This window comes from Danio rerio, chromosome 18 (assembly GCF_049306965.1).
Source record: "Danio rerio strain Tuebingen ecotype United States chromosome 18, GRCz12tu, whole genome shotgun sequence".
Classification (NCBI taxonomy): domain Eukaryota; kingdom Metazoa; phylum Chordata; class Actinopteri; order Cypriniformes; family Danionidae; genus Danio; species Danio rerio.
The window spans coordinates 20,207,729-20,222,704 of NC_133193.1; the positions used below are offsets into that span (position 1 = coordinate 20,207,729).

At 35.6% G+C, this 14,976-nt stretch overlaps 2 protein-coding genes across 9 annotated transcripts in view; one reads left to right on the forward strand and one right to left on the reverse strand.

Annotated features, from left to right (window-relative positions):
- tgm2l (transglutaminase 2, like) overlaps nucleotides 1-14,976 on the reverse strand; it is a 170,631-nt gene that overhangs the window by 131,702 nt on the left and 23,953 nt on the right. For 3 of the 8 annotated variants that reach the window (XM_073929966.1, XM_073929965.1, XM_682306.9), the window contains 4 exons: nucleotides 13,733-13,999; nucleotides 13,475-13,635; nucleotides 10,536-10,672; nucleotides 9,386-10,457 (listed from right to left, as the gene is read on the reverse strand). In XM_073929966.1, the coding sequence (XP_073786067.1) occupies nucleotides 10,280-10,457; nucleotides 10,536-10,672; nucleotides 13,475-13,635; nucleotides 13,733-13,999 (743 nt within the window). In that variant the 3' untranslated portion in view covers nucleotides 9,386-10,279. Of the gene's footprint in view, nucleotides 1-9,385; nucleotides 10,458-10,535; nucleotides 10,673-13,474; nucleotides 13,636-13,732; nucleotides 14,000-14,976 lie in introns of those variants that run through there. The other 5 variants (XR_012394020.1, XM_073929967.1, XM_073929963.1 and 2 more) reach the window with 2 other exon arrangements.
- LOC797383 (uncharacterized) lies at nucleotides 2,660-7,619 on the forward strand. Its single transcript, XM_017352042.4, has 2 exons — nucleotides 2,660-5,794; nucleotides 5,953-7,619. Exon 1 carries the CDS (start codon nucleotides 4,960-4,962, stop codon nucleotides 5,773-5,775), a length of 816 nt encoding a protein of 271 aa, XP_017207531.1. The 5' UTR covers nucleotides 2,660-4,959; the 3' UTR covers nucleotides 5,776-5,794; nucleotides 5,953-7,619.

Genomic DNA, 14,976 nt, shown 5'->3' on the forward strand with positions numbered 1-14,976 from the left:
AGATAGTAGATAGTGTGTGTTTCTTCCAATTATTTTAAAATCAAGTAATGGACCCTTCATTTAAAAAGCTCTCACTTGTAATATGTGAACATATTTACTGTACAAAACTTGTCAGTAAACTATAAGGACAAAACAAATGAATAAAATATTCGTTCATTAGTGGTAGATGAGTTAAAATGTTCAATTAATCGAGATTTAGATTTCAGGCCAAATCGTCCAGCCCTACTGGCTACTAAAATTTCAACTTGACATTGCAAATCCTGTAATGTGAATAATGCAGATTTACACACAGCAATATGGATGCTGAAATGATATATGGTGCAGCCCTAGACTGAAATCATATAAATTTGAATGAAAATTAAAAAACACAATTATTAAAATGCAACATCAAGACACACAACATGTCTTTTGAATAGGTTAAAAAAAAACTCTGTGTAAAACTGAGAAATGCTTTAATAAGAAGCTCCTCAGCAGTGGAGCCAGAAAACGGCAAACAGACATCCCTGAAGTAATTACAGTGCCACTCCCATAACAACTAATCCAAAACATAAGGATATTTTTTTAAATGACATCTCATAAGCATTCAAGCCATGCATGCCAGAAACAGCATCCTCCATGAAACAATGAACCAAAATGCTTCAACATTTGCACAATGACAGCAAGAATGTGTTAGGAGTAAAATACATTGAATTACATCATGACCCATTATACAAATAAGGGCTGCACAATATTGGAAAAATCTGACATTGCGATATTTTGTTTTGCTGTGATATACATTGTGATATATTTCTATTTTCATCAGATGATTTGAACAGCCCCATTAAGAAAGATTTCATTAGTTACATCGACTGGGGTGATCAAGTCTTTTTCTATGCAGTGCATCTGCAAAAAACAATAAATTACAAGCATATAAAAAAGTGAGAGCAAAAATTAAAGGTTTCTTGGGAGTCTAACAGTACATAAATTTAAAAACTGAACAACTAAACACAAAATAACATGATTATCCATGTATAAATAATTTATATAATAATATTAAAGAACAACTTTATTCTTTAATAAATGATCAAATCCTGCGTCGAGACTATCGCGAATACACACATTGCGATATCGATGTTCAACCAATATTTTGTTCAGCACTAATAAAAAATTATGCTAATTATATGTAATAATTGATAGTTTTTTTGTTAAAAATTAACTAGAAAAACAAGATACTGGAAAGAATTCAAGCTACTCTGGTGGTAATGGAATTACTGTTAAACTTTTCTTTTGAAACTAAATCTTTGCCTAGATCTCTTTGAGAGCTAATTTTAGCCTCATACTTGAAAAGAGAAAACCAGAAGAAGAATGCTCTTCATATCAGCCTTCTCAATAAGGATTTTAAATTACTGTTTAATGTGTTAGCTTTGAGATTAGAAAAAAATATTGCCTTTGATTATTGAAGTTGATCAAACTGGGTTTATTCATGGACAATACTCTGGTGATAAAATGGGAAAGTATTAAAAATATGTAATAATGACAAAACACTACTCTGTGGATCTCCTTACTTCTGGGTTTAGCAATGCTGCTGTTATGGCCCAACATTATGAAGCTGCAGGCATGGAGACCCAAACACATGCTCAAACGGCTAGTGTAACCCCGCCAGTCCTACACCACCAAACCCATTCCGAGCTGGGATCGAACCAGCGGCCTTCCACATGGGAGTTGGTTGCTCTACACATATAATACACATATAATACAGTGTAAATTCACTAATGTTGATACTGGACCATCATAAACATTTTAATACAGGGTAAACTCACAATTGTTGATCCTTGACCATCAAAAACATTCAATACAGTGTAAATTCACTAATGTTGATACTGGACCAACAACATTTTAATACAAGGTAAATTCACTATTGTTGGTCCTGGACCATTAAATACATTTAATACCATGTAAACTCACTAAAGGTGATCCTGGACCATCATAAACAATTTAATACAGTGTAAATTCATAATTGTTGATCCTGGACCATTAAATACATTTAACACTGTGTAAACTCACTAAAGGTGATCCTGGACCATTATAAACATTTTAATACAGCGTAAATTGACTATTGTTGATCCTGGACCATCAAAAACATTTAATAGTTTAAATTCACCAATGTTGATCCTGGACCATCATAAAGATTTCAACACAGTGTAAATTCAGTATTGTGGATCCTGGACCATCATTATTTTAATACAGTGTAAATTCACTAAAGGTGATCCTGGACCATCAGAAACATTTAAATACAGTATTGTTGATTCTGTACCATCATTATTTTAATACAGTGTAAATTCACTATTGTTGATCCTGGACCACCATAAACATTTATATATATATTTTTTCTGAATATCTTTAGAGTTTGATCATTTTATTACACAAGACATTCGAAGATTGATGTTCTGAGTACTGAGAGAGAGGGTCAGTATTACAAGAGAGAGCACTTTACCACTAGGCTACTAGAATTGATTATTGATCACAGTTTGAATTCCCTAGTGTTGATCATGGACCATCATAAACATTTTAATAGTTTTTTTTCTGAATATCTTTAGACTTTGATTATTTTTATTTAAAAAAACAAACTGAAGAGGATTACTGAGAACTGTGAGAGATGGAAGATCGGCAGGACACATGAGGCGGGAATTGAACTCGAGTCACCTTAAGCAAATCAGTGTTACAATCCAGAGCACTTTACCACTAGGCCCCTGATGATGAGTATTGATCACAGTTTGAGTTCTCTAGTGTTGATCCTGGACCATCATAAACATTTTAATACAGAGTAAATTCACTATTGTTGATCCTGGACCAACAAAAACTTTTTAATATTTTTTTTTTCTCAATATCTTTGGAGTTTGATCATTTTTATTACACAAGACAACTGACGAAGGTTACTCTGAGAACTGGCAGAGAGGAAAGATCAGCAAGACACATGGGATGGCAATCGAACTTGAATCACCTTGATCAGACCAGTGTTACAAGCCACAGTACTTTACCACTAGGCTACTGGAGAAGGTTGTTTCCTCACAATTTAAGTTGCCTAGTGTTGATCCTGGACCATCATTAACATTTTAATACAGTGTAAATTCACTATTGTTGATCCTGGACCATCAAAAACATTTAATACAGTGTAAACTCACTAAAGGTGATCCTGGACCATCATAAACATTTTGATACCGCGTAAATTCACAAATGTTGATCCTGGACCATTAAAAACATTTAATACAGTTTAAATTCAATATTGTTGATCGTGGACCATTAACATTTAATACAGTGTAAATTCACTACAGCTAGACTTAACAACGCTTAGTTTAAGCAAATTTGATGAACACGATCATGCATGTTGAATCTGAAGGGAGTCGCTCCGGCTGTGCTGTCCTGGGCGTGTTGTTTGTGTGCGTGAGTGTATGTCTGTGTCTATTTCGTTTCCTAGCAAAAAGAACAAACACCTAAACGACACAGATTTCGCCGTCCATATCCCTAAAAGTTATAAAATGTTTAGAGATGTTGTGACCAAAGTCCCTGCAAGAATTAGTCTTTGGTGCGACACAACGCATACTTCCAGTGCGTGCCTTTTATGTACTCCTTTGATGCTTCTTACATCCCTGTGGCAGAACCAGTGGCAACAAAATTAGGCACCGAAGTGCATATGCTGATTCAGTGATCCTGCTTGTGATCATGCCTGTTCTCACTCTCAGCTCACATCATTCAAAAGAAAAGGTCCACATTAACACAAGGTCCCCTGATAATGTCAACAGACTGGACTGTCTTAGCACCTGGCTAAATGTAAAGGAGGACTAAGCAAAATAGTTTTTTTTTGCAGTCCACTTTGAATCCAACATGGAAATCAATTTTTTCTTTATTGGCATTGAATGTTTTGAAATTCACATGGCACTAACATGCCTGTGTTTTTATTTCTGTAATAAATATGGCTGTCAAGTTGGGATCTTGCTGGTTTATTGTGGGTATGTTGTTTACATGAGGAAATCTGTGTTACAAGTTAAACAAAATTCTAAAAATTCTAAACAAATATATTTACAATTTGAATTGTTTTTTGTCTGGCGTTTACATTAATTTTACTTTTGAATAGCCAAAATGACAAGTTTCAGTCTTTTAAATGTAATTAATCATGATTAATTAGGTTTTTTAATCGATTGACAGCACTAATAATATTTACATACATACATACTTTATTTCTATATATATTCAGAAGATTATTAAGGGATATCGTGTGAGAGGTGAATTTAGGAGTTTTACACTCGTGAATATTATTATTTTATCAACTCTATTCAGTCAAATATAAATCACTCTTGCAGGTAGGTTTAGTGCTGTGACCGAATATCTTCAGATAAGAAAATGTTCCACACTCAATCCTTCATTAAATAAACTGAAGCAGCTGAGGAGACAAAGGTTTCTGCTAAAAGTTTCTCTAAACCAACAGAAACTGGTTATTTTCAATAGATGTATATGTTAAACCTTTAAAAATACCGACACACACACACGGACAAAGTCAATGCAGAGGGTGCGGTTTTCCGATTATTTTATTGGCTTGACAATTGTTACATATGTACCTCCAAAGCATTTGTGATGTTTACATTAAATAGGACATATGAAAACAATTAACATAGTAGTGGTGGTTTTTCTAATGAATAATAATTAAGAGCACATTAAACAATCATCTTTAGGATAAAACAATAGTAATAAATACTTTATCTAATACTTAACAAACTAAGATTCATTCATAAACAATTTAGAATCCTGTGTGTGTGCATGCGCTTTCAGCTGATGGTTGCTTAGCAACGACAGTCACAGAATGTGTTCTATATTAGTGTTCCATACTAGAACAGCGCATCAGCCAGCATTCAGGACAGTAACTTGGTGGATCACACAGCTACTGTACGAATAGACAAATCTGTGATTGTGAAGGACTCGTTCGCTATGGATGCTCACTTAAATCAGTCTTCAGACAACCATAATCGCGAGTGGTCATTGGTTGTTCTGACTTTGGACCCAAAGGTGAACGTACAAGAACTGATTGAGTCAATGAAACAGTTCACCCAAATCCACTCTTTGGATCTGTCCTATGATGAAGACAATAATTGCAGATCCATTTATGTGACTTTTGAGCATTCAGGACGGGAACAGGAACCTCATCCTGTGCTCCCCACATACCACTATATTGAGCGGAAGACACTGCTTGTGAGCAATCTGCACCCAATGGTCACCGAACAACAGCTTATTGAAAAGTTTGGTCCATTGGGGTCCATCTCGACTGTGCAAGTGTGCAGAAACAACATCGTCTCTCCTGTGTATGCCTTTGTGACTTTCCATCATCGACGTGATGCAGTGCGAGCACAAAAAGCTCTGAACTTCACTCATTTACTGAATAAACCTCTGATCATCATGTGGGGCCCAGACAAGACAACTGAGGTCCTCTCAGATTATGACAGCAGCTCTCAAAGACAAACAGAGGAGAGAGAGGCAGCTGGAGAAACAGAGGAGAAAAAGACCAGTGGAGAAACAGAGGAGAGAGAGGCAGCTGGAGAAACAGAGGAGAAAAAGACCAGTGGAGAAACAGAGAGAGAAGCAGCTGGAAAAACAGAGGAGAGAGCGAACAGCGAGTCTTCATGGAGAAGAAGGATCTCCAACAATGTGAAAAGTGCTGTGAAAGCCACGGTAAGCAGTCCAGCAACCTGGGTCGGAGTCGGCATAGGTGTCTGTGCTGCTTATGCCTACTTCAGGAGCAGGAGCTAGTGTGGACACATTCTAAAAGGTAATTTATCTCATTTAAGTGACATGACAAATGACTGAGCTTAGTAACACATATGTTTATATAGAATTCTCTGTGGGTCAGAGGTCATGGTAATTCATACTCAAATTCAGGTTCATTTAGACATCGACACTGATTTTCTTGACTCTGTTCTTTTCCAGACGAGAAGGCCTGCCTCACAATCTCCACTCATCATCCCCAGAGTGACCAATCACTGCTCCAGAAAGAAGAGTGACCGATCACCGCTCCAGACAGTGTAGTGTGACCGATCACTCATTCTGACTGAGAACAGTGATTGGTCACTCCACTTGGCAATTTCAGCTTGATTACCCCAGCAGGCCAAACACTTGCAATAAATGTGAATTGAATAAACTTAAGTCTTGTGTGTGTCTCATTCAGCAGTAAAGCTCAGCCTGTTGTAATTTATATCCATCCAAGAGAAGCATGGCAGCACTTTGTTACAATGTGCAGTGGGTCCTAATAATGTCAGTACAGGAAGATATTCTGAAGAATGTTGAAAAAAAGCAGCCGTTGGCTTCCATAGTATTTTTCGTTCCTACTATTGTGGTTTTTTTCGGTACCACTTTATTTTGATGGTCCATTTGAGTATTAGTAGACTGTCTGCCCAATATCTGCTGATACTGCTGCTTTAATAGACATTTAACTGACTATAAGAAACTCTGCAAGTACATGTCAACTTACCCTTACCCCAACCCAACGGTCTACTGAGAATTACTGTAGTTGGCATGTACTGTAGAAACAATGTAACTTAAATTCAACAAACTGACCAGCAAAATAAAGTTTGGCCAATTTTTTTACAACATTTTTCAAAATACCTTCTTTTGTGTTCAACAGAAGAAATTCAAGGGTTTGGAACCACTTGTGTGTAAGTGAACGAGTAAATGTTCATTTCTGTGTTAACTGTCCCTTAAATGCTGGCTTAACATATGTAAGATTGAATCTGAAGGGAGTCGCTCCGGCTGCCTGTGTTGAGTGTGTGTATGTGTGTGTGTGCGTGTGTGTGTGTGTGTGTGTGTGTGTGTGTGTGTGTGTGCGTGTGCGCGCGTGCGTGCGTGCGTGCGTGTGTGTATGTGCGCGTGCACACGTTTCCTAGACACAAGAACAAATGCCTAAACATCCGATGCTGCCGTCCGTATCCCTCAAATTTGTTTAAATGTTTAAAAATGTTGTGACCATTGTTCCCGTAAGAATTAGTCTTTGTGACATAATGTGTACCAGTGCGAGCCTTTGATGTACCGCTTGATGCTTCTTACTTCCTTTTCGCAGCACCAGTGGCAACAAAATTAGGCACCAAAATTCAAATGCTTATTCAGTGATTCTACTTGTAAGAGACTGTTCTCACTCTCAGCTCACATCATTCAAAACAAAAGGGCCACATTGTCCTCAGATAATGTCAACAGACTGGACTGTCTTAGCAACTTCCTTGGTGTTTGGTTTTTTCTGAACGCTTCCTGAATGTAAAAGTGGCTCAAACTCGCTCATTTTAAGGCAGGATGGTACAATTTTGGGACAATTTTATCCATGAGGTAAACACTAAACAAAACTTTCCATCCGGAGCTCCTTCAAGGGACGTCACACTTGTAAACAATCGCTCCATCGTGCTTGCACAGCCCCGCACAGACTCGTCATTGATACCAAGCCGACCAATCACAGAGCTTTCACATGGCACTAACATGCCTGTGTTTTTTTTCTGTAATAAATATGGCTGTCAAGCCGAGATCTTGCTGGTTTATTGTGTGTATGTTGTTTACATGAGGAAATCTGTGTTACAAGTTAAACAAAAATTCTAATAAACAAATATATTTCCAATTTTAATAGTTTTTTTTTTGTCTTGTGTTTACATTAATGTTATATGAATAGCCAAAATTACAAGTTTCAGTCTTTTAAATGTGATTAATCGTGATTAATTGCAAAAAAGTGTGATTAATTGGTTAATTTTTTTATCGATTAACAGGATAATACAGTGTAAATTCAATATTGTTGATCCTGGACCATCATAATCATTAAAACAGTGTAAATTCATTGTTGTTGATCCTGGACCATCATAATCATTTTAAAACAGTTTATTTTTCTAAATATATTTAGAGTTTCCTCACTTGTATTACATAGGACAGTAGAGACCAGACAGGAACATTAAGAAGCTGTGAGAGTAAAAGGATCGGCAAGGCCCAGAAGGTGGGATTCAAACTCGGGTCACCTTAATCAACACAGTGTTAGGCCAGTGTACTTTACCACTAGGCTATATGCAGTGATATTTAATTACAGTTTGAGTTCCCTAGTGTTTATTTAGGAGTATCATAAAAAATTTAATACAGTGTAAATTTACTATTGTTGATCCTGGACCATCATAAACATCTTAATACAGTATAAATTCACTAATGTTGATCCTGGACCATTATAATCATTTCAATACAGTGTACATTCACTATTGTTAATCCTGGACCATCACAGTTTTTTTTTATAAGTTTTTTTCACCTTCATTATAGAGGACAGAAGAGATTGGACAGGAATACGAAGAGCAGAGAAAGAGGAATAATTGTCAAGGATCTTGAGGTGGGATAAAACTGGGGTCACCCCGAGCAACTCAGTGTTATAAATCAGCACACTTTACCACATGGTTATCGGCAATGACATTTTATTATAGTTTGAGTTCACTAGTGTTTATCCTGGACCATCATCATACACTTTAATACAGTTTTTTTAAATATCTTTTGGGTTTTTTCACCTGTATTATAAGGACAATAGAGATGGGACAGGAATACATAGGGAGCAGAGAGAGGGGAAGGATCAGCAAGGGACTTTGAGGTGGAAATCAAACTCGGGTCACTCTAAGCAACTCAGTGTTATATGACAACGCACTCTACCACTAGGCAGCTGGCAATGATTTTTTTTTTTTTTTTGCAGTTTGAGCTCACTAGTGTTTATCCTGGAGCATCATCATCATTTTAATACAGTGTAAATTCAGTAATGCTGATCCTAGACCATCATAAACATACAATCGAGTTTTTTAATAAATATATTTCAGATATTTTATTTTTACCTATATTCTGTAAGACAGTAGAGATAGAAGAGGAATAGGGAGCTTAGAGAGAGGAAGGATCAGCAAGGGAACTTCAGGGAACTGAACTAACTCGAGCAACTGTTAAAAGTCAGCACACTTTACCAATAGGCTAAAAATGTTGAGTACACATGAAAATACAAAAGGGATAAGTATTATGTTTTGTTTTTTCACTCAACCCGAGGCATTCAAGTTTTGCAGAGAAAACCTTTCAGTTGGCAAAACTTAAAAAGTTTTGTTAGAGTAGTTCACCACTTGAGAAAACTAATAATCATCTGTTAACCTAACTAAATGTTTTTTGTAATACTGACAAATAATTTAGGTCAGTGCAGAAGATGTTTTTGAAAGTTGAGTGAACAAGAAAAGGAAATGAAATAAGGATTATGTATTTTTTTTTTTTTTTTTACTGACTTAAAAATCTACATATATTTTTGGTTTTAAGAATTAATTCCTGTGAGTGATGACATCATTGTTGACATCAAAAATTGTGTAATGCATAATGCTACAACAGCCCAAAGTGTTCAGTTTTTTTATTCATTTGACACAATTACACTGGACAGCAACGCATTTATTTAAGTGTTGTAGTAGACTTGCTAATTCTCAACACCTATTCACAGGAGGCTTGACATAAAATAAAAATAAAATAGATAAATATACACAACATTATAATTCTTTACATTAAATTGTAAGGCAATAGCAAAGGCGGCAGTATCAAACAATCTAATAGACTATTTGTGCAAACACTGCTGTTTGTTTTTAACCACTTTTTAAGTACACAACTTAAAACTTTTAGATTACCTTTTAATTTTAGGCTAACAGGTAAATCATTCCAAAATTTGGTTGCTTCAACATAGAAAACCGATTGCTTGTTAATATATCAAATCAATAGGCTTCTATGTGGTTAAAGAGGCTTGTGACCATGGTGTAATGCAGTAAGACAAGCATACATTGTAATAATTAGCCAAACCTAAAACCTAAACATATGCTAAAATAGTTTTTATAAACAGTGATAAACAACAAGGTGAACAAATATGGCTTTCATAATTAAAAGTATGTATTTTATTTTCAATTCAAACACAACAACATTATACAGAAAGTAAAAAAACAATTACTTCACAAATTTCTTAATCAGATTAACATTTTATATAATAAAAGCAAGCGTGTATTCACATAACTCTGCATTTTACAAAAATAGCTTTTGTGGTTCTTATATTCAAGGTCTGCATGAAAGAAAGCATGGTAAAATATCATAGTGACGTCATAAAGTAATTATAAAGAGAACTCCTCAGGATAAACAAACAGCCAACAAATGATGTAATAAGCAAAAGAGCTGTCATTGAGTATATCGCATTAACTACATTTACAGTGAAGTATTCTGATGTGCACTTCTCTGAACTGTGCATGCTTGTCTAAATTTCTGGGACAGCATTTACATGTCGCATTCTTGTCCGAACAATGACAGAGGCTTCTCCCTTGACATCTCTAAGTCTGTCCGAGTCAAAGTCCACGAGCAGTTTCCTCAGGCCAGCGCGGGTGGGTTTGAAGGAGAATTTAACAGTCACAGTCTGCCCAGATTCAATCTTGCCACTATAAAGACCAACATGCATACATTAACAACCATAACTTGGGTTTATAAGACAGTTAGTTTCTAATACCAGTACATACTGTGTTTTTATTTCTCTGGCCTCTGTTAGTCCTGCTCCCTCCACAGTAAACACACCCCCTTGAAGATTAATAGGTAAGGGGTTGGTGAAGGAGATGTGCGCAGTCAGTTTACGGGATACAATTGCATTTCCAATAATCTGAAAATCAGAAAAAAATATTGGTTATTAGGTCACAGTGTCAAAGTCACAGTCAGCTTTATTGTCAATTCAACCACATGAATCGAAATTACGTTACTCTCAGACCCTATAGGTGCCTAACATATAATGTTAATACAAAAAGTAGAGTCTTAAGAAAGAATTTACAATAAATACAATCATACATAAAATGTAATTGTAAATGTAATTATGATAAAGTGACAGCGTCATGATATATAGGGAGGTAGTCCAATGGTGCATAAAGTGACCAGAGATGTAAGTGTGTATGTGTGTGTGTGTGTTTTCATATGTGTCAGAGTCCAAAGGTGCATGGGGAGGGAGAGGGGAGTGGTGGCAGAGCTGGGAGAGAGTTCAGTTTCCTGAGAGCCATATGGATGAAGCAGTCTTTCAGTCTGTTGGTCCTGCATGGCCTGGAGATTCCGCAGTCCCCACCCTGCAGCAGACTGAAGAAGCTGTGCATTGGGTGGGTGAGATTTGCTGTTATGCATGGGGCTTTTCAGTTGAGACTGAATTTGGGATGCTGAATTTAGCATGGCGTGACTTTCCGTTTTTAAGTTACAGAATCCCAAATTGTAACTGAGGAAATTTGATTGTGCTGGTCAGTTTGTAATTTGGCTAATAAATGTAAAACTTTAACAGATTTTTATTTTTGTATGTTGTTGGTACATCAAAAGGGGTGGTTATGATGATAATCTTTTGTGCTAAACCTTCTAATTAAATAGAAAATGAGGAGAATAACTGTAAAAAGACACACCTTTTGGCTACAGGCCTGCTTTTATATTATAGGGATATTTGTTTTTCTTACTATCAAAGTCAATGGTTACAGGTTTCTAACATTCTTGAAAATGTATTTTTTTGTGTTCAACAGCAAAAAAAACTTATAAAGGTTCGAAACTACTTGAGGGTGTGTAAATAGTGAGTAAATTTAAATTTGAATGAACTATTTGCTTATTTTAGATTAGAACCACTGGAATTCTACAGGAATTAATCAACACCAATAGCAATGTCAACAAAAAATTAAATAGACAATTCTTACCACTCTTAAACAAGAAAAACACCAAAAATAGAACTATAGTATATACTGAATATAATAGTAGTATAATGTTGGGTTTCAATGACAACTTTATCTTTTCCAAAAGGTAAGAATTAGAATAGAATTAGAAGTCAGAATTATAGCCCCCCCTTAATTTTTTGTTTCTTTTTTAAATATTTCCCAAATGCCGAGCAAGGAAATTTTCACAGTATGTCTGATAATATTTTTTCTTTTGGAGAAAGTATTATTTGTTTTGTTTCAACTCGAATTAAAAAAACATTTTAAGGTCAAAGTTATTAGCCCCTTTAAACTATATATTTTTTTTGATAGTCTACAGAACAAACATCTACATACAATAACTAATGCCTAATTACCCTAACCTGCCTAGTTAACCAAATTAACCTAGTTAAGCCTTTGATTTTCACTTTAAGCTGTATAGAAGTGTCTCGAAAAATATCTAGTCAAATATTATTTACTATCATCTTAGCAAAGATAATATTTTTTTAGTAAAGTTCAGATGGAGAACAAAATAAAAAAGCAAAAGAAACATATTGGATTACATTAATTAAAAAGCACCAAATTTTGTTACTTTCATTTTAAGTATCTATACCAACACTGACAATAATGTAAAAGCCTTATATTTCTTTAGATAAATGTAAACATGTAAAACACTTGAACATCTAAAACTCTAAAACTCAGAAACCTGACAGAAATAAACTAAAAATAATAAGCCGCTTAATCAACATTTCCAATACTTTATTGCCTGTCTGATTTGCTGGAATGCTCCAGAATCTGAAATATTATGGCTTTTTATTTATGTTTTTTTTTATGTTAAGCTGCTTCTACATTGAATCTACATTGTAAAAGCACTATAGAAATAAAGATGAAATGAATTTTTGCTGAATATTTTACTTTTTATATATACGATGTGAAAAACCCACAGAGTGGTATTTCCTCTTAAACATATACTGCAGACAATATCCAAATACACCAATATGGCACATAAAACACTAATAAAAACATCAAAGGAGAGAAGTTTGATATTGTTCCAGTGTTGAGTCAATGTAAAATAAGTGATTTAATATAAATTTAAAGGTTCATTCTGCTGTGGTGATCTCTGAAATAGAGAGCAATTCGAAGAAAAAAAAATGAATAAATGTACAATTGAAATTAAAACTAACCATATAGTTTTATTAGCTCACATTGCTAGTTTTGTAGTAAACAATTCATATGTGCATGTTATTAGGAAAAAAAAATGTTTGCCCTTGTAATCTAAAATTAAAATCTGAAAATGCACTTCCTATTTTTTTCAATTAATTTTTCAGATTACTTATGGTTTAGTCATTGGGCATGGCTAGCATACTTAACCATGACCCTCCAACTATCAGTTTTGACAACAAACAGAAATAGTGAGCAGAAGGGGTCTGTTAGGTTGTAATAATTCTTGTGAAACACATTCCTAATCTTTCTGAATGAAATGCCTACTTTACCACATCAAATCAGCTCGCAGTAAAAAAAAGCAAGCCACACCCACTGTTTTCTCATCAAACATTCTGTTTATCTTCATCACAATATGAAAAAAAGATCAAGGCTTCCCGTTCATGTGGACTTTAAAATCATTTTACATCAATCGTGATGGATTTTTCATCAATGAAATAACATTTATTTAAGGGTACAAACCTGATGAAAAATCAATATCAGGTTTCTGTCATCATGGTAAATGCCAAAGTATTTTCAGAACAACTCATTACCTTGACATGAAGCGCTGGCATTTTCAAGGGGATGTTGGTTTCTTGCAGGATCAGGTTGTCTTGGTCATTGGGTTGGAGGAGGGCTGTAACTCTTATCATGTGGTGTTCGGAAACACATGCTCCATAATGATCATACTGAAGTCGCAATACTTCTTTATGAGCTAAAACAAAGTGACATTTTAAAAAATATTCAAAGGGCCCTGTGATATATGTTTTAGACACCACTATGTGCAGCATAATTTAGTTCTGGTTTCTCACCTTTGTAAGCTGGCACTGTGAGAGAGGTTGTCTTTCTCTGGCATTCTCCACGATGGATACTGTTGTAGGTTATTGCGTTCGATGTGACTGTGAGTTTTGCATCAGTGTCCTCTCTGCCAGCGTTATACACCTCTATGATCACATCAAAGTCTGTCCCGTGGATAGCGGGGGCATGCTTGATGAAAAGCTCGAGCTGGCCTGGGCCATCTTTCTTTTGGCCCACTTGCCGTCCTGCCTTTTTGTAAACCTCTCGCTCCTTCATTGAGCCTGGTGGGACAAAACATTTCAGTGGGATTAAAGCCACAATGAGGTAGTAAGGACTAATGTAAATGAAAACATTGATCAGGACAAACTTTTATTGATTTGAAGTAGTCATGAACATGTTGAACTTTTGAGTGTTTTTGATAGACTATTATTATACTTGAGTAAATTATTTTGAAACTATTTTATTATTATTTTTAATTGAACAATTACAATATTACATGTGTAACTGTGAAATATTTGCCATTCAATTTGCATCACACAGCCTTCTTGTAGTAATTTTTATATTATAAATAAAAAATAGGGCAGCACGGTGGTGCAGTGGTAAGCGCTGTCACCTCACAACAAGAAGGTCACTGGTTCGAGTCCTGGCTAGGTCAGTTGGCATTTTAGTGTGGAGTTTGCATGTTCTCCCTGTATTCACCTGGGTTTCCTCCGGGTGCTCTGGTTTCCCATACAGTCCATAGACATGCGCTGTAGGTGAATTAAATAAGCTAAAATGGCCATAGTGTATGAGTGTGTCTAAATGCAAGACTGTATGTGTTTCCCAATACTGGGTTGTGGCTGGAAGGGCATCCACTGTGTAAAACATATGCTGGAATAGTTGGTGGTTCATTCCGCTGTGGCGACTCCTGATAAACCAGTGACTAAGCCGAAATAAAATGAATGAAGGAAACATATGAGCTTAAACTAGTTAAAAACTTCAATTTTCAGTATAGAAAATTTTCAGCAGTTTTCAGCAGTTTAAGTCTACGGAAACCTGTGTCCTGACATGTTCTTCTAACCATCGGTTTATATTACAACACTGTATTTGAATGGTTTTGAGGTTGGGGTTAGGGATAGGGGATAGGGGTAAGTTAGGGTGATATCACGGCCTAATATCACACCATTCCATATTAAAATTTATACTGTAGCACAATCTGATCGCCATCAAAATGTGCTGCCTACCTTCTGAATGAGAGGTAGAAAAATCTGACAGGGTA

What these genes read in the sequence shown, in the direction of transcription:
- LOC797383 (XM_017352042.4), top strand. Translation starts at nt 4,960, where the DNA reads ATGGATGCTCACTTAAATCAGTCTTCAGACAACCATAATCGCGAGTGG.